Genomic DNA, 25,858 nt, shown 5'->3' on the forward strand with positions numbered 1-25,858 from the left:
AACAAGTGCACCTAATAAAGTGTGCATTAAGTATATGTTGTGGGTGCATGGGTTCACCAACTTTAAAAGTTGTGTGGCTGCGCAAGATGTATATTTGCATACTGCAGAGAACAGCATGTGTTTGAAACTAAAGATGTTCCTGTGGTCTTTGCTACAATTGTCCCATTTAATAAATTCCTTTTTTGTGTGCTACTAGAAGAGTCACATTACCCACATCCAGGCATGCAGATGCAATTGCTCCTGTGACTCCCCATCTCTTCTCTCATGCCTATCGCTTTTGCTCCTGTCCAGACCCCTGGTTAAAAATAGCACTTTTAGATGAGGTAAGATTCGTGGCGAGGAGGATTTCACTTCTCATATGAATTGAAATGCGAATGTTTTTTATACACTTAATGAAGGCGTCTGTGAGGAAAACTAGTTCCTACACTCTCCCCTGTTGCTATCCCAAGAATTGATATACGTAGGACTGTATTTAATCTAATGCACGAGCCCTGCAGGTCTTCACATAAAAACACAAAGGGCTCATTCTGCTGGACTGCAGAGATCAATTGGAGCTGAATTATGAAAGAGAACTGCAGCCGCTATCTGTCATAATACACTTCCTTATACAGAAGTTTTAATCTATTATGAATGCATGCACCGATAATGGATGCAGTATGTCATGTTCAGAGAGCACTGTTGCTGCTGAATTCAGCCATTTATCTCAACTCCTTGTTTTAATTCAGCAAGGATTTTGCATACCCTGCTCCATTAACTCCAAAGATTCAGCATGTTTAACCGTTTACAATACCAATTTAAGGTTTAGAGAGCTGCGGACAAACAGATGGAGCAGATTTTTTGTTTTGTTTTGTTTAGCAGGTATCTTTATCTGTCATTAGCACATGCTACTTGAAGAAGCTGATGATCTCACTGTATACTATACTATATAAGCCCACCACGGACGTATATTTTATAATAATATTTTCCACAGACATTATTGAGTTATAACTGTTAAAATGGGATTTACCAGGCACCTAAAATCCAATACTGTGGGGAAAAAAATGACTCATCTCAAATTAATGATCAAAGTTGATTTGCACTTTGAGCTCTGCTGGACCTGTTCTCTTTGTGGACAGGCTGTTTGATCAGCTGAACTGTGCTGCTGCTGTGGCTTTGAAGTTTTCTTCTCTTTGTGGAATTAACTAGTTGCACTTTTCTAATGTAATGTGACAGTTTTACATGGATTGTGACAGATTTCTGAACTTTTAGCAATAAAGAAATTTAGAAAGCGAAACTGAATAGCATCATCCGCTTAAATTTGAACTGATGGCTCTTCTCTTTTGGACTGTAATAATCAGGTAACAAACATGTAATAAGCATCTCACTAGCACGTTATATAAGTGCACTGTAGGCTTAACATTAGCTCATCAGCACTACGTCAGCCCTATTATTTGTTCACCCTGCAGAAGAAGAAGAAATATCACACATAGCACTTGGTACACCAACTATAATGCTCTTTCCTTGGCTCCACTCTGCTGGGACCATACTCTCTGCTCTCATTTGGAGAAAGGTGATTAAAAGGAAATGAAGTCATTATCCTGCAACATTCAGTAATTTTTTTAACACACTGAAGTGTAACATAAGAGGGATTTTCAGTGTCCCTAATGTCTTGTTACTGTTAATAATGTTTGTTTGTGCTGCTTCCACAGTAGAATAATTAATGCGATATAGAACACTTTTCTCTTGTCAGTCCTAAGATGAGTCAGTACAGATGACACACATCTGTCTTTTAGTAAGAAAATACCCAGAAAAAAATCCTCATATTAATAGGCTGTACAGTATTTCTGTTTAATATAGCTACAAGTCATGTTTGGAATGGTAAAAACAAATCAGCTCTCCATACCCTCTTGCGCTTTCCTTTTAATCTTTCAGACTCTGAATAAAGGTTGGCATTTTAATCCAGAGGAGATGTGCTCACCGGATATTTGGAAAAATCCCAGTAGATCACCAGTTTCTGAAATACTCAGATCAGCCCTTCTGACACCAACAATCATGCCACATTCTTCCCTTCTGTCACCTTTTTCTCCCCATTCTGACGCTTGATTTCTGCATGACCAAATGCATCGACTTGCTGCCATGTCATTGGCTGATTAGATAGGTAACCACTTTGTCAGGTACACCTGTTTATGTGTGTTGATATGGATGCAAGATGGGCATGTACACAAACAGCTCCTTGTTGGCATCTTCACAAAGAATCACTGAAAAGGTCTCTGTCTCAAGTCAGTGAAAGTTACTCATCATTCATCTGTTTACCACTGCACATATTTGTGTTAACATCAGTTTCAAATCTTGAGTCCACGCTTTATAATGACTAACAGAGCCTGTAAAGACGAGAAAATCACTATGTAGTGCCAACTACTGTCCAGCAGATGGCAGCGAATAATTTGTAACAAGGCCATAAAAATCTTTTTTCCCCACACTGGTTACATCATTTTTTTATTGTGCATATAAATGTATAGCGAAATGTTAATTCATGTTTGATTCCTTTTGATTGTAAGACACCTGAAAAGAAAACACGTTAGAGCGACTTAGTACAAAGTTTTTATTGTAAATGTTTGAAATACTACAATACATATGTGGTTACAATTCTGACAAAATGGCTAAGGGGAAAAAAAGTAACAAAAAAAATAAATACATCAGCACTGATTGATGTGTGGTGAGCTGAGTCTTGAGATATTTCAAGTTACATCTTATTTTAATTCTTATTTTTGCTTTTAGGACTTGATTTTACTTGGAAAAGGTTTGTGATAGTTTTGTCTTCACAGAATGGCTGTGTCAAACTCATACTGCATGTTATCTCCTGTGTCCTCAGACAGCCTCTTATGAAGTTTTGTAATAAAATAACTCCTACAGTCACATTTAGCTAACTTTTATTACAGAAACACATGTATACACATCATCTGTGGCATCTCAACCATGTGCAACTGCAGGAAAGCAGGCCAGCTTTTGAGGTGTCATTGACCACAGAACGTACAGCAAGAGATAAAGCAAACAGCTTCGGCGCTGTATTCCCCCCCAGCTGTTATTTCTTCTTCTAATTGTTTAGCCAGAACAGCAGTGGTCACGGCTGAAACTTTACAGCTCCAGGGCAGTTGTACAGAGGCACAGTGACTTAACACAGGCGATGACAAATACGCCCTGAAAGATTGTCACAGTAACAGAGTGTTTCAAAAGCATCATCATCACCCTCCACTCATCAACCTCATGCAACACAGAGTCCCAAGCGTGTTAGAAAATAACCAGTATTCCAGACATAAGATCTAAAAGACTACTCCAAAGTGTAAAAATCACTTTTCATGAATAAAAAATACTGTTTGTTCCTTTTACATCCCACTGTGACGTCAGACAACATTCCAGACACTAAATACAAAAGCAGTGGAAATAAATGAAAAGAAAGCCTTTCATGTCATAAGCACACAGTATGACCTGTAATTAAAAAGAAGAAAGGAAAAGAAAAAAAAATAAGAAGAAAGGGTGACTCCCTCTCTTTTGTCGATACAGAAAAGTGCCGGAAACATTTGATCCTTCATATTGTTTGGTCTGTCCTCATCTTATCATCTCACAAGGTGTCCTTTTCTTCACCAGTCTATTAAAGCCTGTGTGTGTGTGTGTGTGTGTGTGTGTGTGTGTGTGTGTGTGTGTGTGTGTGTGTGTGTTCAAAGTTCTGCCAGAGTGGAAATGTGCAGAGATTCCTGTATTTTAAGCCAGCGTCCTCTGTCTTGGTTTTATTCTGGGGTAGAGCTGTTAGAGGACAACACAAAAAACATATCAATACTCCACATTTTAACACCTAGAATACTAGACTGATAATACGCTGATTCATAACTCACCCCTAGGAGGTTGCGGGGAATGTAACCCTCAGTGTCACCCATGCGCGCCCACCACCACTCGATCTCATCTTCGTCCTCCCTGCGGATGATGGTCATGCAGTCTCCCTCGTGGAACGAGAGCTCATCAGGGTTTTCAGCAGAGTAGTCCCAAAGGGCGTAGACAACACCCCTGTTCATGATACCCATTTTTTCTTGCACGCCTGAGGAAAAATGACATTTTAAACACTGAGTTTTTGCTGAAAGAGGGAGGGAGGAAAAAAAACAACATTCACAAGACAGGAAAACAATAATGGAGAGACAAAACAGCTTTCACTGACCATAGAGGAACTGAGAGCACTGGGTGTAGCCTTCTTCCATCTCTTCACATTTATCAGCTGCTGTTTGCATGTCGCTGTAAGTCATAGCAAACACTGCTGCTCCAGACTCCACCAAGAACTTGCACACTTGCACATTGTTGCAGGATGCAGCACAGTGAAGAGGTGTCCTATTTTTTTTTAATTGAAAAAAGAAAAAGAAAAAAAAAAGAAAAACAAAGACGAGAAAATGTGAGATGTATTAGGAAAAAAGAAAAACAGTAAAGATCGCTAGAAGTACTTTAAAAATGTCCAAAAAAGCAAAAATAAAATAAACGTGCCTAGCAGCGAGCATGAACTTACCAGCCATCACTATCAGCGGCATTAACATTGACACCAAACTGAACCAGGAACTTTACAATCTCTGTATGGCCGGCACAGACAGCATTGTGTAGAGCAGTGATGCCTTCATCGTTGGGCTGACTTGGATCTTCCACCTGTGATTCAGAAGCCACGAGAAGTGAAATACCAGTATAATACCAGAGCAGATTACCAACAGGAGTGACAATATAATATATAACAAGCTTGTGGGAAAGATTTCTTACTTCGTAGATGATTCTCTGAACCAGATCAAACTCTCCCTCCAGAGAAGAGTCCAGCAGCAGAGCCAGTGGGTTGAATTTGACTCTCATGGTGTGGTCGATACGTTCAGAACCAGGCTTGCGCAGATTGGTCCTCTTTCCCTAAAGACACAACCATAATAGTGTATCACATGAACGATCTTGAACAGCACAAAAGAGAAATATAAATCTCAGAGAGAAGAGACGTCCACTTGCTCTTGCCCTCAGTGTGGGCTTAAAGCAAATGAGGAACTTGTGCTTCCAGCAAGCTAATCCAGTTTATGAACACATGCTGAAAAAAACTAATTAATTTCTCCAACACCACGATTATGCAACCCGATTTGGAAAAAAAGGTTCTTTAGCTTTCAAATTGAGGTGACAAAAGGAGGGGAGTGGGGTGGAAAATGGGTCATAACACTGATTTCTCAGTGTTAAAACCTGTTACCTTAAGATCAAAACCACTTAAGAAGTTAAGCAACAAGAAAAAGTAAACTGGTGTTTATTTTTAAGAGAATGCGTAAACTGTGCAAAGCGGGGTGGATATCGGCTTAGAGAGAGCAGAATGAAGCCCATTTTCTCCTGAAACAATAGCAGTACTTCATGGTGATTATTCAATTATATAACACCAGAGCAGGTCACTGCTGTTCAGTAGGGCCAAGTGTAACTCATGATGTGCCCCTAACAAACATGTGAGAGGATTTACAAAATGCACGCAGCACAAATACAAACACAGGTAGTGTCTCCTGTGGACTGCAATGAATAGTTCTTCTCTCAAAAACAAACCGCTAAAAGCCATGTTATAATTGAGATTCTGCAGATTAAGATTCATACCGGTGGCAGAGTGACCTGTCCAGTAACCTCAGGTGCTTTCATGTTGAAGGTGTCCTCTCCCAAGCTGTCCTGCTCTGCTCCGCTGGGGTATGGAGGTGGTGGGTATGGGGGGAATTCTTCCAGGAAGCCTTCTGGAGGTGGAGGGGGCAAACTGGGTTCTGTGTCCTCCAGACCAGGAGGTGGTGGCGGTGGGAAAAGAGCATCATCTGGCCTTGGGGCTGGGTGGGATGGTGGAGGAGGGGGAATAATTTCCTCAGTCTCCGGGATGGCCGGCGGTGTGTAGGGCTGTTCAGTAAAGGCTGGAAGTGGAGTGTTGATACCTGTGGTCTGTGAGGGTTCCTGAGTTTGTCCTCTCTCTGATGGGTAGTTTTCGGTGCCAGTCGGAAGGATTGAACCATGTGGTCCGGCTGATCCTTCCACCGCTTTCACTGCTTCTCCAGTAAATGTTGGAGTGGTTGGTGTGTTCACAGTGGTCTCCATAGCTGCCAGGGTAGTTTTCTGATAAAGGAGTTTCTGAATGTTGGGCCCTGCCGGACCCTCTGGTTCAGTGATGGAGCTTCGTTTCTTCAGAGGCCGTGGGGCATTGTAGAGTTTCTTTCTCAGGGCTTCCAGGTCACCATCGCTCTGCCTGTAGGGGTTGGAAATGAAGGGAAGCAGCTTGGTAGGGCTGAGCGGCCGGGGGATGCGCTCTGTCTCTGGCTGCTGCCCCTCAGATGAGCTAGAGCCTGCGTTGTTGGTTCCATTGTTGTCAACTTCAGTTTCTGGGGCTGGGGAGCGACGCTCTAAGTATGGATTCTCTGGATGTTGGGAGCCTCCACTGGAGATCACTGGTTTACCATACACTACAAACAAAAACAGGAAACAAGTGTTTAAGACAGCGGGGGGGGGAAAAAAAAAAAAGAAATCTTTTGGTGCATAGCTCTTTTTTGGACAAATTTCACCACTTCTCTCCCTTCTACTTCTACTAACTTGATAATCAGAGGATGGATTTTCTTTACAGCAGCCTTCACCATGTCACAGCAAAATCATTATGCTTTCTATTATTACATTGCGATTCATAATAACAATGTATTTGATGATTTTTTTTTTTTTTTTGTATTTATTTTAATTCATTAATTACAACAAGTTGTAAGTTTTTTCCGTTTCGTCTTCCTCATTAAATGAATGGGCTATATTATTTTACAGAGTTAGTGTGGAATACAAAAAGATTCTGAGGACAGACTCAGGACCTTGATAAACTTCATTTTTTATATATGAATCCATCCACATCAACTGTGTACACAAAGATGCTTAATGTATATTCTTACCACTGACAAATCCGTTGGTGCGGTTTTGAACCCTGTTGAGAGCACCCTGCACACCAGCTGGGAAAGGCTTTCCTGAACCCGACTGCTGTGTGTACATGGAGTAAATGGAGCTGGCAGCTACGATTTGCGGTTTGGAGGAGGGCAGGTCTGGGGTGAAGGGCCGTACCGTGGCTGCAGGTGGAGTGTCCTGCTTGGAGGGTAGAGGGAGTGTCTGGCTCTGTGATGGTGGGAGAGGGGTGCGGCTCTGGGTGGTGAGGGGCTGCTGGCCGTGAGGCTTGGCTTTAGGGAAGGTGCCTGTGTTGAGGCCTGGTTTGCCATAGGGAACGATAACGGGGCCTTTCGGTTTGCTGGGGACAGGGGGAGGTACCTTGACTGGAGCTTTGGGAGCCGACTGATGGAAGTTGAGGAAAGAGAAAGATAGTAAATTAGCTAGGGTTATTTCTACAGGTATTAACAAATCTTTCTAGTATTTTTTTTTCTCGTGATGACATAAACAGTGTGTTTTCATTCCCCCTCACCTGAGCATCCCTGACAAGGTCATCACTGCTCTGGTTTTTGCGGAGGGAGGCAGCCGGAGCCTCTGTTGGCTCAAACATGGAATATGGACGCACTTTCCTGTCCCTCTTCAATTCTGAATCATCTAGCCACAAAACACATGGAGAAGATGATGTAGAAATTAGTTTAAACACAGTTTGAGATTTTTAAAAAGTAAATCTCGTTTTATAGGAACAGGAAGGGATTACACTTTATTTCTGCACATGTGCAGTATGTGCCTGTGTCTTTACCTTGGTCTGTGTTGGAGCTGGAGTGAGAGTTCATTCGTGGCAGTGTTGAAGCAGAACCATGACCATTGGTGTTGAGCTCTGGACCTGAAGAACTCCACTCTGCCAGTTTCCCTGGCTGAAGACCTGGTGAGCCAGCAGAAGAGGACAGAGAAGATAAAGTAAGTATAAAATGAGATGCAGGGGATTTTAAAGAAATAATGAACTAAAGCACCAACACAGAAATTCATTCATTATAAACACAAAGTTCATAGAGCTTTGTGTTGTGCAGTGTCATACATAACAAACCTTTTTTGGAAAACAACAACAGATTTTGTGGCATTTTGCATTGCTCTTCATTTGCTCATTCGCTTGCATGTCTGCAGAAATCTCTGGTCAGATAAGCCACAAAAGCACGGAGGGGTATCTTACAACTAGCAAAAGTAGCAACACATAACAAAACCATGACTTCCATCACAGTGCCTGTGCTAAATGGTCCATCTGAAGAAGGGCTGTACAAATACACCAACAGACCCATATATTTTTCTAGACCAGACCAGACCAGATTGGGTTGGTCACAGTCCACCCAGGATGTCAGTTCAAGTGAAGGTTATGCGTTTGTTCCAACTGACCCATTTAGAGCTGCAGAAAAAGAACTGAGGAGGAAACTCAATAAGCACGCTTTAACAAACAGCAGCAAAACAAGCAAACGGGATCAACGATCCAGCAAGGAAATGATAAAAAACTTGTTTTTGGTGAAGATAACAGTCATGAAAAATGAAAACATCTAAGCAAAGATATCGGGAAGCGGATACGTGCACACACACAAACACAAGTGTGTACCTTTTCTTTTAGCCCGCAGCTCTTTCAGAGGCTTAAGCAAGAACATGGCTTCTGAGGAAGATGCATTCGAAAGACAAAAAAAACAAAGTAGCCTTAAAGCTCCAGATCTCCTCTGGTTCTAAACATGATTTTGGATGGGCCCAGCCTGCCACCCCCCCCAAGGGGCCATGCAGACAGCAGCACAACCCCCAGGAGCCTGCCTGTTACTGTGCACAACGTCCCTGATAGAGAGGAAATGGGAATGGGAGTATAGAAAGAGCAGATCCCTTCTCATCCCCGCCCATCCCTATCTCTCTTCTTTCCATACTGCAAATCAACTCAGCATGCAGAAATAAATGCATGCAACAACACAACAGACTGGAGAGATGCCTGTTCCAATCACCTTTGGTATGTGAAATTGCTTTAAATAGGAAAACATGAGATGATGATTTCTTCTGTTGTTGTTTTGTAATGACTAATTTTGGTGTTGGATCATTCATTTTTAATAACCTGAAGCATACTGCTGGCACAAAGTCTTACTGATGGACCAATTTTGGGATGAGAGAGTAACTCTCTCATCCCAAAAGATAGAGAGATGAAGCACATAAGAAGGAATTACAGTGTGGAGGATGGTAGAAAGAACAATATGTTGCTCTGGTCTCTCATTGGTTGGATCACACTTTCACTTCCATTACATAAACACACCTTAGTGCTGTCCCCAGTTTACCATGTAACAAGATACGAAAGAGATTGCTTTTAAAGCAGCACGGGAGCAACTACAGTTGGGACTAATTTGCAGCCTTAATAAAATAAAGGTAAGCATCATTGTTTGGAGCTTTAATTTCTTATGGTATAAATAATTTTCTGTATAGCTGTTTCTGAATCTATATTAAGAAAGGCACGCGAGGCACACACTTTGGCAAAACAAAAACTCAAACTACTTCACTCAAAACCTAAAAAAGTGTTTAAAAAAAGAAAAAAGAAAAAAAAGACTGTGAAACTCAGGCTAAGCCATGCTAGATCACAGCACCCAGGAAGTAACTAGCTACCTTCTGAGCTCAAAAAGACATCACAACCAGCAGGTGTCCCAAACTCCTTTCCTCCTGCTGTAAATGGTAAATGGTTAATGAACTGCTCTTTATATAGCACTTTTCTACTCCTTTACTGAACAGTGAAGACTTTTACCCATCATCATGCTGAAATTAACAAAACCTACTTAACTGAAAAAACAAAAAAAAACAAAAAACAAGAAACATAATTTAGCTGGTGATGTAAAAATGACAGCATGACATTTGAGTCAAAATCAGAAAAGGAAAAAACTTTTAAGAGCAGCAACACTTCAGACTGTGCGGTCTGGATGCTCACCTGTCCCCGCTTTGCTCTGTGGCTCGTGGGCTGGGAGGGTGGCAGTGCCGTCTGGGTAGGCAGGTTTTACAAGCAAATCGTGTCTCGCTGGGCCCCTCGGCATAGTGGACGACTGGATGTACGGACCGACCGCTGCCACACGAGACGGACCCGACTGCTGTCCGGCTTGGGCATCGGAGGGCAACTGTACAGTGAAAGGGTACAGAAAGTAAAAAGAAGACTGGTTAGTGAGAGCAATTTAAAGAGCCTGTATTACAGTAGACCACAGAAAGGGAATACAATATTTAGACAAATGAACATAAATGACAGAATGATAATCAAAACTGTAAACTGCTGAAATGAGTCCACAGAAAACATGCTGACAACAATTTTGAAAAATTTATTTTTCAAAAATGAAAGGCACTTAAGTTGATTACTTAAACAAATACACAGTGGATGAAAAATGGGAAACCTGAATATTCTCCTATACAAGTTCTTTCTACTAGGTGGGTGAAATGTTAACTTTAGCCTGTGCGTGGTGCCAGAGCAGGCCGTGTTTTTATTCCTCCCCACCCAAAGATAGAAAAAAACATGGATTAATTCTTGTGAGCAAGGAAGTGCTCAGCCTTTTTCAGAATGATAATTTGTTTTGTGAAGTGTACTCTCAAGAACCTTAGTGTGGGACCTTTGTATTTATCCAAGTTGGTGGTGTATAAACCTAAAGATGGCCAGGCAAGGAGTCCAAGTGTGTAGGATTTGTCATATAGAAACAAATGTTGATAAATGCCACAAGAAGGCAAAAACCCAAGAATAAGCAGGTGTTATAATCCAGAACAAAAATGCTGGAATAGCTGACTGACATCTCCAACCTTAGTGTCTTAAAGCACTTTCATAGATATCCAGTTACTTTCTCAGCAATGGCTGTTAAGTTACTGCTGAACTACTATATCACACAGACACATAAAATACAGTTTATTTGCATATTTACAATGTTTACTTATTACAAATGAAAAAAAATGTTTTAAATAAAAAAACAAACAAACAAAAAAACCAAACCACATTTTAAGCTCTAATGACTCCAGAACAGCACAGCAGTCTCCTAAATGTTGTTGCTTTATTTAAGTTAGGACAGCACCTTCAATATAAACACAGCAATTCATGCCTTTTTTTATTATCCACACATAGAAAACTGACTGATCAATGTTCACCTATAACTTGGTGCGAGTTCTTACAGCTCAAGCCAATAGCTCAACAAAAGCTGGTCCTACATTGTGTCCCTTTAAAACAAAATGACCATTGTAGGTTTCATCCATCAAATGAATGGAGCAACAAAAGTTAAACAAATGCAAAAACTAACAAAGTCTGAAGAGCCGAGTCACATTCAGTTTAGAAATCAAACAGGTACATATGTATAGCTGCAATACTAGTTTAGTTACCTGAAGGTGAGTTTCTTTTGAAGCCCTCTCTTTACCAGGATAGCCATTCTTGAGAAAACAAAAGCACAAACATGCAACAGAAGTTCAAAATACCAAATAATCCCCCCTTTTTTTCCCCTATCCAGTATTGGCCCTTGTCACTGTTTTCTGAAGTATGTGACTAAGATGGTGTAAGATGACTCTCAGCTGGCAGCTCTCACACTACCTCTTGGTCAGTATGTTCAGATGTGTTTGCTGGGTGATGTCAGCAGGATGCTTGCTGTTTAGTAAGAGGAGAGAGCAGCTTGGATGGAGTGTGTCTTTGTGCTGGTGAGAAAAAGGCTCACTCATTATGATTCTAGGCAGGGTGTGGGTAAATCACCTCACGAGCCCCTATTCAAGCTTTCCTCTCAAACACACACGCACACATCAACATCTTTCTATGTACTGCTTCTCCTTTATTACATATGACATTAAAAAAAGAGGCCAGAAGGCTATAAAGTAATGCACGAGTTGCTCATTATCTAAAAAATTAAAATAGATTTACATTTCCTTCTAACATGTATTATTTATGTTTTAACGTCTAATCTTCAACACTGTTTTGGCTGAGTAAATACTGCAAACCAAATACTCACGAGGCTGTATTTTGAATCTAAAAACACCGATAAAACAAACAAACGACTGTATCAGCTTTTAATGAAAAATTATATTTGTAGTTAAAAGGTTGAGTTGTAATAGAAAGTTCATGCTGAAAGCCAATAAAGCCCCGATTACGAGAACATAATTAAATAAGTGCACAGAGTACAGATTAGAGTGACTCATGTAATTCAGAAGGTGAAAGCACAATACCAATCAGGATGTTTTTATTTTTTTTTTTTTTTTTTTTTAATTTTGTCCACCCTCAGATTTAACCTCAAGTAGTAAATATGGTAATTTTTCTTCTCACAGTCTGTTTCATAAAAATCTATGTTGATTTATTTACAGTCCCATGGCAACCTTCAAACATCTTTTAGAAGGGGGGGAGAGAGGAGCAGAAAGACACCAGAGAGTGAGATCAGATCTGACACCTCAACACTAAACAGGATTACCACCACAGACTGCCTTACTCAGCCTTCTGATTTTTAATTTGTGTTGAATCTTGCCATAAATGTTTAGCATAAAAGACAGTTCAAAACTGCAACGTTTTTCTTAAAAAGGCAGGTTTCCTTCAAACTGAATTCTTCCACTTTTCATGTTTATAAGCCCCACCAGAAATAGATAGCATCTTCACTGACATTCCTGCATGTCTGTGATAGGAAGTCTGCAAATACTATTCCTCTCTCATCTTCTGGCTTTGTTTCTCTCAAATGGGACTGAAAACACAACCGAGTGGAGTGGGAGTGAGAAATCAAACTCAATTCCTTTATATGATCAGAACAACCTTCCTTTCCCACCAAGATCCAATACTGGAAAAAGACAGATAGGAACTGATTGCTTTGAGTGAGTGAGGAGGGGTGGGGGTGGGGGGAGTGTCACGTGACCATCTCCAAACAGAGGAAAGAAAGTGTGAGAAGCTTGAGCTCAGAATGTCAGAAGTAGAGATACAAACAGTTTTTTAACACGAGGCCACTAGGTGGAGTTCTGATCAAAAGCATTTCTACTAGTTAGTACCAGAAATTAAAATTAGTACCCTGAAAGATTGTCAGGGTGCCATATAACAATTAAAGCGATGGGGTTTTTTTTGTTTGTTTGTTTGTTTTTAAATGTAGTTTTGGTGCAGTAATACTTACAGGCAAGTTCTCTTTCTGCTGCAGGGCTGCCTTCTTTTTCCACAGCCGGTCTCGGAGCTCACTGATCCGTTTGTCCATCGCAGCCACTTCCAGGTTGCGCTTGTTCAGATTTTCTCTCTGGTGCTGGAGCTTTGAGTTTTGATCCTGGTTGAGCTTGTTCCTCAGCTGACCAACCAACATAAACACAAATGAAAAACTGTGCTAATTTTAAACAAGTAATATGTTTGGACTTGAATTTTCCTTTAGTACTTCACACCTGTAGCTCTTTGTAGAGGCGGTCCAGCTCTGCAACCGAGCTCTGGTTGTCATGGAAGTTATCCATTTTGCCATTTTTGAGCAACTCCAGCTGCCGGCTGAGCTCCTCCACCTTGGACGCAGCCATCACTAGTTCTCTCTGCTTCTGCTGGAACAGGTTATTCATTTGCTCTATCTCCTCCACTGAAAAGGGAGAGGGATTGAGTGCGATGATGACAGAGGTAAGAAGAAAGAATGCAAAGAGAGACAAACACTATAATGTTAACAGTCAGAGAAATATAGCGCATCTTAATCCAATTAAATTTGAAACTTCCATGGTTCACACCATACTCTTAGCAGGCATCCAGTTGTGAATTCAAAGTCAAAGAACTCACCCAGTTTGCCATTGCTGAGACGTTTCTGCTCCACCTGACCCTTGAGGGCCCGGACCTTCTTGAGCCGAGCTTCCTGATTGTCAATGTTCTCTCTGAGGCGCTGGAGCTTCTCCTGCTCAGATGCCTGTTGCTGTTGACGCTGCTCTTGCTGCTTCAAGTAGCGCAGCCGCTGTTCCTAGAGACAAGAAAGAGCAAAGGGGAAGCAGAGCACTTGACTTGTTAAAAAAAATATATAATTAAACAAACACATCCCTCCTCAGGCATGACTGCACTATGTACACTGCTTAAATGTTTGTGGGCTACACGTATAAGGGCCACTGATAGTTTAAAGAAGTTTTTCCTGGTTCGTCTTCCTCTGAACAGACAATAGGTACATTTTTCCTTCTATGATGTTTGCACAATGTAATGCTACTGAAAAAAAATGAAGTCACTGATAACTCGGTTGCCTATAACCCTTGCTTTCAGTGCAAAATACTTCCTGCCACAAGTCCTTGACTGTAGCTATTCCCAGGTAGTTAAATAGCAGAAACAGATGCAACTGTGGAAAGTACTGAAAACTAATCGGTCGGTGGGGGGGTGGGGGGCAGTCAGATTGTCAAAGGAGGCAAAGAATGACTTGAGAGGGAGATAGTTTGCATTACTTCCACTGGATCCAGCCCCCCCAAAAAAAAAAAAAATCGAACAAATTCTGACTACAGAAAGCTTAAATGTTAGCAATGGTATTTACATATTGGTTGGTTTCAGAATCAATCATCACTCTTCAGGTGTGACATGGTATGACGTAAACATGACAGAGCTCTCCCAACAGGTTCCAAGATAAGCACAACTCAGCCACGGGTCAGGTGATGATGACAATGCCCCTTTATTTAGTCCAAGCAGTCAAGTGTACATGTAATGCTTGTACTTGACTACTTGGAAGTCACATTCCTGGACTTGTTATACTGTGCTGAGGTGCTTGGAAGTGAATGCTTAAATGCCTAAAGGATCTAAACCACAGCCCTAGGGGCATATTTAAGGAAGTAAAAGAAGACAAAGTTACAAAGTTTTTAAAGTTACCATAAAACAGCATATACTGTGTGGGTGATTCAGAAGAACAGAAACATTTTAAAGTGCTTCCGCAAAAAAATTAAAAACATAGAAGGAATAAGCACTCAGTTAAGTATTTCATTATATCACACCTATTTTCTATCATATCTTTCTTGCTGTCACCAATAAATCCTGAGCAAAGTAAAAAAACAAGTTTAGATATCAGATGTGTCCCGCACAGTAAACTGTCTCAGGCTTCTCAAATGAAACTATGCCCATATCCACCCATGCCTTACCCGTCTATCACAAACTCTACATAAACATGCATTATATAAGTACAATAGAATGTTTCAAATGAACTCATTTTTAGTCCAGTATTGACTTCAATACTGTCTCCACTTAACCCTTTAATCTCTTATAGGCACCCATCTCTTTCTACTGCACTTTTTTATGCACCTTGGAGGCAAGAAGTTGCTGTTGGGCTTCTATCTGCTGCTGCTGTCTGGCAGCCATCTCTTGTAGCTCAGCCAGCGTCATGTCCATCCGGGGCGTTGCCACCTGTGTAGAAAGAAAGAACAAAAAGAAACACATTCATGTTTTAAATATATATTCAACCTGAAGGAATTTTTTCCAACTATAAAAGTCTAAAATAAAATTACAACAGGAGCCCTAAAGTCAAAAATGCAAAACATATGCGGGGAGATTATTGAAACATCAGATTCTCTTTAGTTTCAGTTATACTCCTTAAAAGGGGGAGCAGTTTAAGCATTTCTGGGGGATTTCAGAATTCATTGTACAATATTTATTCCCCAAGGAGACATCCTCAGCTGAATAATCATTTTGCAGTCATATCCATGTTATGATGAACTTTAATTAATTAATTTTGCAGAAAAACACTGCAGGATGTGAGAACTGAATGGAACTAATCAGTATCCCAGAGCACACAATTAACTTCAACTCGTTAAGTATAAAGAAATTACATTTTGGGTGAAGATTTTATGCCGATACTAAATGCATGACCCTTATTAGTAAAATATAAAAAAAATAGACATTGTTCCAAATTGACATGTTTCAAATTATTCACATCAGCTACCATTCAAAGTGAGAAAAATTTTGCCGTTTTTTACCTTCATTTCAAATTAAAATAAAAGCAATGTAAAATAGTGTAAACCATTTCAACCACTTGTCAGAAAAAAAAGTTAATAACTCACCCCATTCTCCATCCTTCTGTCTGGGGGACCCTTCACTCCATTTCTCTTTGAATCTGAGCCTCTTGATCCTCCTAAGTAACCAAAATAAGTGGAGATTTCATTAAAATTTAGAGCACCTTAAAAGAAATGAAAGATCAACAAGAAAAAAAATGGCTGGAACTTCCTGTTGTCCTTTTGCCCTTCAGTGTCTGACAAACAATCATACACATTTAGACTTATAGGTTTGTCTTGACATGCTATAGAAGAGGGTGTATACCAGGAGAAAAAAAGGCTAGTACTGAATTATTTTAACTTCTTTACCTCAATGCTTTTTGTAACTTGTAAAAAATCTCTTGGGATTCAACCTCATACATAATGATTTATTAGTGGGGTGGGTACACTACTGCATGTATATATGCTTGTCTAGGAAGATATAACCATGTAGCCAACCGTTTTACTGGCATTTGGCATGCATGTCTGACAATCTGGGTCCTATCCCTAAAGTATTATCCCATGATGAAAGCCCATAATAGTTTTACTATATAGTTTAACTGCTAGCATACAATATGCAAGTTAGATACAAACTAATCGCTATAAACAGATGTCTGAAAATCAATGTGAAGAATTTTTAACATTCAGTATTGTTAGTACAGGAAGCTTTTTGGTTTCTATTTATAATCCATATGTGGTTTAAAGAGGATTGACCAACCACGATTAGGGCTTCATGCAAGCCAATAGATCAAAGCCTCATTGGTTGCTGCTCCAGAAGCGAAATAACTGGTTGAATAGATGCTGGTTAATCGTTGATGGGAATGTAAGACACTGCTAAGCTCAAGAGTGACGCAAACTGTTATAGTCACAGCTTTCAGACATTCACACAGTGATTAATTTTACGTTAATTTTCCTCACTTCATGCAGATATATCAAGTCAATGACAGAGCAGTAGTACACCCAGAATTTTCTGGGGCATTTTGTTGCCTATGCGTCATTGTCACACTGGCACTGAATCTGGTGAAGCATGACAACTTTTTTGAAAGTTTAGTTCTTTCGGCCTTCTTTCCAAAGGTTTAGTTCTTTGTCACTAACTACCGAGTGTGTGCGTTATAGTAAAATAGTATAGTAGAAAAGTAAGATTATTCATGTTTAGGGCAGTCTTCAAACTAGTCATGTTATTTTTTCCCCAGTAACTTGAGAATTTTGTCTGTGCCTGTTTGTTAATGATTGCATTTCATATTCATGCTATGCTGAAAATAAAGGTCTGTAAAAAGTATAATTAGTGTTGCAGCTGTTACAGAAAATCTAGTGGGCTGCTTATGACACAGACATGACACAGACATGACATTAGATTAATGAAAAGAAGTGCAAATGTACTGGCAGTCCAATAGATTGGTGACATTCCATTTTATCCTCCGACATGTGAAAAAGAACATGCTCGAACAGTATCGGGGAAGTATAAACATTTAACTGACTGCAACCTGAGGGCACGACAGAGTACATCCGTACTGCCGTAACTAATGTAAACACGGCAACAGGACCAAATAAACCCGCATAAAAATGCAGTAACTGAAAAATTTAATACAGAGCTGTGTTGCAAATAATGATCAGAGCTGAGCTCTCAGTGTGGGAAAACAAGAGCGGGCTAAGATAACAGAAAGGGAAAACAGCCACCTAATCCCTGGGCCAGACTCAAGCTGTGAGAGGTAAAAAGGGCTTAGTTATACAACTCGGGGTTGAGAGGATAGTCTATGAAAAAAATACTAGAGTTTTCTGTGTTAATAAGAAAATTGAAAAGTAACAGACTTATGATAGTGTGACTCGGACACTCTGATTCCAGCAAGGATCAAGGATCTGAGGGCTCCGAATATAAAACCCTCTTCTGGATAAACGTTCGAAAAATACCATAGTGTTTATTGAGTGAATAGTGCATTATAAAGACAGAGAAGTATCACACATTAAAGCCTCTTTTCATTATCTGTTGTGTATTGCAAACAGTTGCTTACCTGATTCCCTGCTAGGGGCTCTGTTGTGACGCAGAAAGAAGCGCACCTCTGATCTGTGCTGTCCCCATCGTTGGAGCACATCCAGCATCCTCTCCCCATCACCTACAGGTCTCTCTGCAAGTCAAAATAAAACATTTTAGCCCACAAATAAATATTGAAAAGTTTTCATAATATTTCACTTGGATTGGCTAAAACACGAAAGCATGTGAAGTTTGCACATGCCATTTACTCAGTGAATCCCGTCTAACCCAAATTGAAGGATGATTCATTTTGTCAACAAAGTTTGCATGCAGTTGATCTATGTAAGCAATGACTTCAGGGGAAACAACTATAACGCGCTGTCAATTATGCCTCTTGGCACTGAGCTCATCAGCTGTTCTTCAGACATTTTCTTTGAGCATTTCATTACACAAATGAGCTGACACATTATGCTTAAGTAGAGGTGAGTGAAACTGATCTTTTAATAATGGTAGGAATGCAAAATGAAGCAGTTAAGTAAAATATTCTAAATACAATTTATAACTTTACATCTAATTTGGATGCAAAATGTCACTGCTGTGTTTTCAAGGAGATTTAAAAGTGGCCTGTGGTGAATGGGTGCAAAATGAGACAATCTCTTCAGTATTCATCAATCTCCTTTCAGACCACTCCTGGAAGTACTCAAACACAATAATTGGCACTTTTTCACTATTACGGCAGTATCACCATGGAAACGGCTATGAAGCCTGGCTCCTTGAGTTCTGATATTGTATACTCCTTGACTCTTAGAAACGGTGAAAATGAGGCAGGCATGAAATCTCAATGTCACTCCCCACCTCCCACGAGAGATGTAAGAAATGTTTAGGCGCTTGTGTTTGATGCAGAGATTAGGGCTCTACGTTATTTGCATGGTAGACTCAAAAGAGACAAACACTTTAAAAACTGCCTAGCAGATGACCACAAAGCTAATCACAAACCACAAAGCGGTCGACGTGAGAAAAAGCACTTTTTGTCTAAATAAAATAAAAACCCAAATGTGTCCACACACCGACTCCTGTTCCTTCAGATACTCCACAAACAAAAGAGCACTGTCACTCACCAGATCCACGCCACATCTCAGACAGGTGGCAGTCCGTTTCCCCCGGCTCTTTGCACAAGTCCACCACATCCCGGCACAGTGTCTCCGGAGTAACGGGAACCTCAGTAAAATGCTGGTCATTGTTACTGAGGTATACAGTCAGGAACATCTGGAACAGCAGGAGAGAGAAGCAGATAACCCGGTAGATTAGACAGAGCTAATTAAGATCACAAGCGAGAGGATCCTGTTAGAGTTAGCAGAAGTAAGGTAAACATAAAAGTTCTCTGGAATTGGTGGCCAATTTCATCTCGGCGCATTGTTTGTATAGGTTGTATAATATGCGAGCTTCACTGATAGCAGATCTGCTCCCCAGGCCTCATACCACTGTGTCAACAGAAAAACCACAGGCCAGATCTTGAAATTCCATTTCACTCACTAACTAGTGCTGTCACCACTGTGAGAGATCCCTCCATCCCAACGTACACACACTTAAAAAACCCCGTCAAGCACTCTGAATGAGCAAACCGCTAGGTTCTTATGCAAGTGTGACTGACAGCTGCTCAAGGCTGGTTTATATCAATCTACAGAGAAATGGGCAATCTCAATGACGCCGTTTGTAATAAATTGGAATTTGTATGCCTCGAGCTACTGCAGAAAATAAACACACTGAAACTGAGCAGAAAATTTAGCTATCTATCAGCAAGGATCCAAATGCAGACAGTCACTTACAACCTTTTAAAATCATCTCTAAAAATCAATACTTATATGTGATATTACTCATCTTTATTGCTATAATAGGCAGCAATTGTCAAAACAATTAAAGTAAGAAGGGCTGAGTCAAACAAAAGCCTTCACAGATGATTTAAAAAAATATGCATCTGAAATGTCTGTGATATTCCAAAACCTAAATAATCGCTGACAGGAAACACAAACATCAAAAGTGAGTGTACGAGTATCATACAGTCATAAAAAGATAAGTGCTAAGAAGCTTAAGGCTTGTAATGGAATATGCCCCCAATCTGTAATATGAGCACATAATAGGAGTTGATAAGGCAGCAATAAAACCAATTTTATAACAAAGGTGTCTTAGGATATTGCATGCCTTGACATACTGAACTGTTTTGTTTCAAACCCAGGTTTTGGCACAGTGTCATGCCTTCACAGTGACTTCAGACAGAGTATCCTGAAAAGCGTGTAACTGTAAGAGTGGTATTGTTTTAAATGTCCAGAACCTCCAGGTTACACTGCCAGGTTTTTCTATTCTGAGTTGCTGTGAATAGCCATGCCTACGGGGGCCACGGTGGGAACATGAGGTCAGCCAGGTCACAGGCACAAAGAACTTGAAGGGGGTGAGCATGCAGAGCAGCTGGTGCAGAAACAAAAGTATTTGGGTTGCTTTTTAATTGTGGTGTGTACTGCGCAAAAGCGCAACAGCCTTAGGATAAGGGGCTTTATCCCCCTTTTCTTCCTCAAATAAGCTTAATAAGTGAGTGGGCAGGTGAAATGTTTCCTCTGAAGATCTCCTAAGCAACATCTACAACCAGAGGTTTGTTTTATTACAGAGAAGGTGGAATCGACGGGCACTGGCCTGAGTCAGAGGACCTGACTCAACTGGCAGAATCAATGGGGGTGCAAATGAAAGATTCTCATGAATAGAGCAAATCAGCTGTGAGTCATGCCTGTCAGTAATGTAGAGAAGAGAAAGCTGTAAACAGAAAGCTGTGTTTCTAACCAAAGACTACCCTCTGTGGCAGAACACTACCCTGGAAAGTAAAACTAAAACAGGGGCTTTTTGTGTCTGTTAATTAGAATAGTTTAAGCATTCATGCTAAAAAAAACACAATTAAAATCACTCATATAGTCTGCCTTCATCAAATGATTTCAAAAAAACAATTCGTAGATCTTTCAGAATGAGAAGCTGACATCATGAAAACTTCCCAGAAATCCAAAGGGCTAAAGTGAACCTATTAATATTTGGAGAGTGAAAGAGAGCACTGACAGATAGTAGGAAAAAAGAGAACCACAGATGGGAAAAGAATATAATCTCGGACGCTGGCAACGCCCCCACTAAAATCCAGTTTGCTGCAGCACTAAAGTTGATGACCCAAGACCACCAGTACTCACTTCAACTATCCATCTAGATGACTTAGCACTTTGCAGTTGACCTTCATCCACCTAAAGCATGTGGTCACTGCTTATTCGCTATAATATAGCACACATGGTACAAACGGTGTATAAACTATAAATACAAATACAAAAATCTATGAGGCCAATTTTCATATTGTTTTGGAAACTTTGAAACATTCAAAATGACGTGTGGAAACACATTCACTTTCATTCATTTTTTGTCTTTGATCCTTGCAAACCTTTTAATGTCTCAAAATGATAGGTCTTGTAGACTTTTCATTACAAACAAAGCAGTGCATGCGAAGTAAATTACAGGAATTTATTTTTCTAACAAAAAAAAAAACAAAAAACAGATACTATAATGTGCTGCAGTAAATATCAGAAAAGTGTTTTCATCATTATGTCTACATCTTTATAATTTATGGTCTACTCAACAATAAGCAACTACACCGCAGACCCTCTTCAAGTTTTAAGAAGCGCATCTACTCAGACAGGCAAGATTACCGTAACTAGGTGTTTGACTCAGCCAAACAAATTGAGTGTTCATTAAATATTCATTGATACAGCAGCAAGTAAAATTAAGTAGCTCAATAACAGCCTGATAGGTACAATGCAAAATAGACACACAGTAGCTCAACAGCCTACCAGAAAATACTGCTTTGCGTAGCTTTATATAGTTCGAAGGGAGCTGGCAATATCATGATTTTATGTGACAATGTTTGACAAAAATGTGCTCCACTTGCTTTCTATTAGGTGTGGAGAGGATGACAGAAGCAATTGCTGAATTGCACTTCCCTTCCTATTTTATTTTAGAGAGGGTAAAGAGCCTTGGGGAAGGAGAAGGGACAAGCTGCCTCGGCTGCTGTGGCTCACTATTATAGCAAAAGATTTCTATTTCCATCATACCATCAGCTAAGTCAAACCTGGCTCCCAGGGTATTGAGGGTGATGTGGCAGCTCAGAATTGCAAACGGACAATTATAGCCAATGCAAAGAAATGTGGCCATAATACTGCTGTCTACACTGTAGATACCCTCAAAGCGGGGCAGCTATATGGTTAGGTCATTATATCGCAGGGATTACGTTAATCCGCTGTATAAAAATATAGCCTTTTAACAGCCTTCTGGCTCAGGGGACAATAATAAGCTGAAACACGCTAGCTTGCAGCTAGGCTATGGCCATTATGTCTTACTATTTTATAGGATCATCTTTTTTTCTTGGAGGTTGAACAGTGGTCTGTGGTGAATAGGTGCAAAATAAACTGACCACGTATTCTCAAAAAAATTAATTAATTATTAAAAATAATAATAAACTGCCACAATTTTAAGAGTCGGCATAGGATCCTTTGTTCAAGATGCAACAACACTGACAAGACTGTGTCTCTCTCTGACATGAAAGGCTGTAACATCAAAACCTCAGACAAAAGACACTGCAAGAGGAAGACATCTAAGAGTAGGAGAGTGACTGCAGCTGGCAACACTTGAGCTAAAAGGTTCAGAAAGACACAGGGGGAAAAAAACAAAGATATGCTATCCTGGGTTATTTCACTGAAAGTGGCTTCTTTGTCTGCGATTCTCCTGTATCCAAGTTAAATGAGCTCCAGTCTCTTTAGGGCGGTGGAGGACAATTCTGTCAAATTCTGGGTACTGAACAGACAAGCTATGAAGTTTATAAAAAATGCTGATTTTCTTTGCCTTTTGCAGCATAATTTGGATCCTTGAAGCAGATGCCACAGGCTGCAGACCTGAACAAGCTTTTCAAGCCTCTCCAGTTCAGATAGGGCACTCTGAGATGACTTGAGTTTGAATATCAGCACACTACCCGTAGCCAATTACACAAAGGAATGTGTTGTGTGTGTGTGTGATTGTGGCACTCCCACTGATTGTTAAGATAAGGTTCATGTAACATGCAGCAACAGACCGGTAGACACAGAGAGAACAGTTTACAGGCATTTTGTCTCTTGATGTTCAATGTGTTAGGTTAGAACAGGTCAAAGGAAAATGAAGTTAGAAAAATACTCCTTAGATAATTTGACTCCTAAAAGCATATCATTCTTCATGTCCCACCTTGAAAATCTACTCTCTTCATCTGAGGGTCAATCCTCCTGCAAGAGTCTCTTAAGGTAATTGTCCAGATGCAGTTGGTCACATATTGAGTTAAGAGTGATCAAAACTGCATGCCACTGCAGTTTCCAATTTCCAGGAATAACACACGAGATTGTACTATAATTCAATTACTCTGCAATATCACAATTACTACCAAATGAAAGTCAGTCCTGTCACAGAGAATTTATTATATAATTAGCTTCCAATAGACAAGTACAGAAAACGCGGTATCTCATGTACTGTCAATGCAAAGAGTAGCATATAACCAAAGTTACATTTCCACACCCATCCCCTGATGACTATTAATGGGTGAAGTATTAAAAGGACCCATTATTACTTTCCTTGCTCATGTATTTTAACTGTCACACTTATAGAACCTCAAATTAAACATAGCAAGCATACAAGAAGAAGGTCATTGTTTAAATAAGTAATCCCAGAGTCAAAAGCTGTTTCTGTTTCAACTAGGCCAGTTTTGTTACTGCTTGGTTCTACAGGGTGTCACTGAAATTGGATATCCCTAATATGGTCATCTTGGACACACAGCATTTCCTTAAACAGCAGCAGCCCTACCCACCTGCTGGTCAAGCTTTCTGTTTGCAAAAGGGCCCAGTATAAAATATAGAGTCATTATTCTGAATGGTTCCTCATATAAAGATACTCTAGTAGAGTCAAGAATTTTCATCTCTCTGTTAGCCCTGCAGACAAACGACCTGTCTGGGGTGTACTCCCCACCTCTTGTGCAAGGGAGGAAGAAAATGGAGGGATGACAACATGCATAACATCTCCACTTCCAGATTGTTTACTCTTCAAAAATCAATATTGTGTTTACATCAGCACAACTAAAAACCCACAGCAACACTGGACATGGTTAGCCTTTGGATAGGGCTAGGTGAAAAAAGATAAAGACAGTTTTCACAAAGTAACTTTTCCTTGATAGAAAAACGAGACGCAGTCAATATAAAGTCAATAGAATTCATTCCATCCACGTTTTGGCACGAAAGGCCAATGGCAATGACAATAGTGCTGTGCTGAACCAATCTGGTGGCTGGAACAGAGTTAGAAACACATCAGGTTGGGTTGTCCCTCAGTGTTGGAGGAACAGTTGACAGTAGTTTATGTGCTAACATTTCTCTCAGAGAACTGTTAGCACATCCCTTTCCCAGTTGTACACAGAGCTGAACAGCTGTGTCAGACTTTAGTACATCGAATTGGTTGTCAAGTCGCACATCTAAACTATACATGAGCCTCATTGCTCACTTTACTGAGACACTACTGCACTTGTTGCCCCCTTTTTTGTGTTCGTAGGAGCATAAGCGGACCACAAATGAGTAAACATGTCAGTTTTCTTTAGGTTTTTCTTCATTTATATCTGAATGTTACTTGGCTCTGTAGTGAGTAAATAGTTTTTTGTCTTTTTGTGAGGTTGCTTCTGAACAATTTAAAACAGTTGGAAGACATTGTGATCTGATTTATATGATAATACACAACGATATTAACTGATATGAAAAAAAAATCATGTATAATACGTACATACTAATACACATAACTCAGGGCACCTCTGCAAGTACTTGACTTTTTTGTGGTTGGCTGAAATTTGACAATGCCACATTTTTCCTGTACAATGCAGTTTTGAACTGGATCTGTAACAAAACTATTTTCATGACTGAGTGCTAGTGAACAATGAATGCATTGCCAATATGAACATACTAGCAAAGAAACAGTCTAAATGGCACAGATCTCCCTTTAAAGTAGCATTTTTAAAAACCAGGAAAAAAACGAAGACTCAAAAGACAAAAATACAAACAGCTTGTGCTTAAAAGAAAACACTGAACTGAAGTGTTTTATTTTGCTCGCACATTAACTTTAAAATAGAAGTGTTATTTGTCAACCCCAATTAAGGATTTTTTCTAGAAATATTTAAACTACATAAATAAATAAATAAAAATAAATATAAAAAGAAACTTTAACAAAGGTTGCCTGCGTTTTAACAGTCCACTGTAGAAGTTACTTCTCTCTGCAGTATCATAGCCTGTTTTTCAGCCTGAAGACCTGGTTAACGCTGTACTCATACACGGTGGTACGCACACAATGTGCTTGGGCACAGTATAGATCACCTGGCAAGCACACCTACTGAGAATAGATGTGCAGTCGTGAACCCCACAGCATGATGCCATGATAATAGAGCACAATAGCTCTGCCATAGAGGAATATGGATGAAATCAGTACATAAATGAGATGCACTGTCTGACAGGTTCACAATAATATATTAAAAGGCAATACCATTTCCATATAAACATATGCAACATGTAACACAATGCCTTGGGATGAATGGAGTGGCTGGGAAAGTGGATAGTATGATAGCAGCAGAAGATAACAGAAGCCATATCTTCAACTATGCCCGAGGGCACGTCACCTGAGGGCTGCTGGACGTTCTGTCCACACACACTTTCAATTACCGATATTGCTGTAGTAAGCGAATGAGTCAACTAAGTCTTGTTGACGGAGTCACCTCTGAATCTAATTACCAAAGGTTTGTAAGACACTGCAGCAGCATCTTCCTGCGTGAACGTGCCTTAGTTCTCTCTGCCTGACACAGTTTCAGCTTAGCAGTCCTTCAAAAAGGCGAGGCAGCAGAAAACTCTATGAAACTGAAACGGCTCTATGCATTATTTCTCTTCATCTCGCGTTCCCTCT

At 40.1% G+C, this 25,858-nt stretch overlaps 1 protein-coding gene across 3 annotated transcripts in view; it reads right to left on the minus strand.

Annotated features, from left to right (window-relative positions):
- Window positions 1-25,858, minus strand: part of tp53bp2a (tumor protein p53 binding protein, 2a) — a 39,146-nt gene that overhangs the window by 7,794 nt on the left and 5,494 nt on the right. Inside the window, exons 3-20 of one of the 3 annotated variants that reach the window (XR_005615376.1) lie at window positions 18,955-19,102; window positions 17,877-17,990; window positions 15,898-15,968; window positions 15,143-15,244; window positions 13,661-13,835; window positions 13,288-13,469; window positions 13,032-13,196; window positions 11,284-11,331; window positions 9,869-10,052; window positions 7,706-7,828; window positions 7,439-7,560; window positions 6,921-7,311; window positions 5,614-6,455; window positions 4,768-4,905; window positions 4,526-4,659; window positions 4,187-4,353; window positions 3,870-4,069; window positions 3,636-3,780 (exon numbers count right to left, since the gene is read on the minus strand). Coding sequence is in view for 2 of the 3 variants with exons in the window: in XM_031735164.2 (XP_031591024.1) it covers window positions 3,739-3,780; window positions 3,870-4,069; window positions 4,187-4,353; window positions 4,526-4,659; window positions 4,768-4,905; window positions 5,614-6,455; window positions 6,921-7,311; window positions 7,439-7,560; window positions 7,706-7,828; window positions 9,869-10,052; window positions 11,284-11,331; window positions 13,032-13,196; window positions 13,288-13,469; window positions 13,661-13,835; window positions 15,143-15,244; window positions 15,898-15,968; window positions 17,877-17,990; window positions 18,955-19,102 (3,348 nt within the window). In the remaining variant the exon portion in view is untranslated. Of the gene's footprint in view, window positions 1-2,567; window positions 3,781-3,869; window positions 4,070-4,186; window positions 4,354-4,525; window positions 4,660-4,767; window positions 4,906-5,613; window positions 6,456-6,920; window positions 7,312-7,438; window positions 7,561-7,705; window positions 7,829-9,868; window positions 10,053-11,283; window positions 11,332-13,031; window positions 13,197-13,287; window positions 13,470-13,660; window positions 13,836-15,142; window positions 15,245-15,897; window positions 15,969-17,876; window positions 17,991-18,954; window positions 19,103-25,858 lie in introns of those variants that run through there. The other 2 variants (XM_031735164.2, XM_031735165.2) reach the window with 2 other exon arrangements.

Source organism: Oreochromis aureus, linkage group 13, assembly GCF_013358895.1.
Source record: "Oreochromis aureus strain Israel breed Guangdong linkage group 13, ZZ_aureus, whole genome shotgun sequence".
Lineage (NCBI taxonomy): Eukaryota > Metazoa > Chordata > Actinopteri > Cichliformes > Cichlidae > Oreochromis > Oreochromis aureus.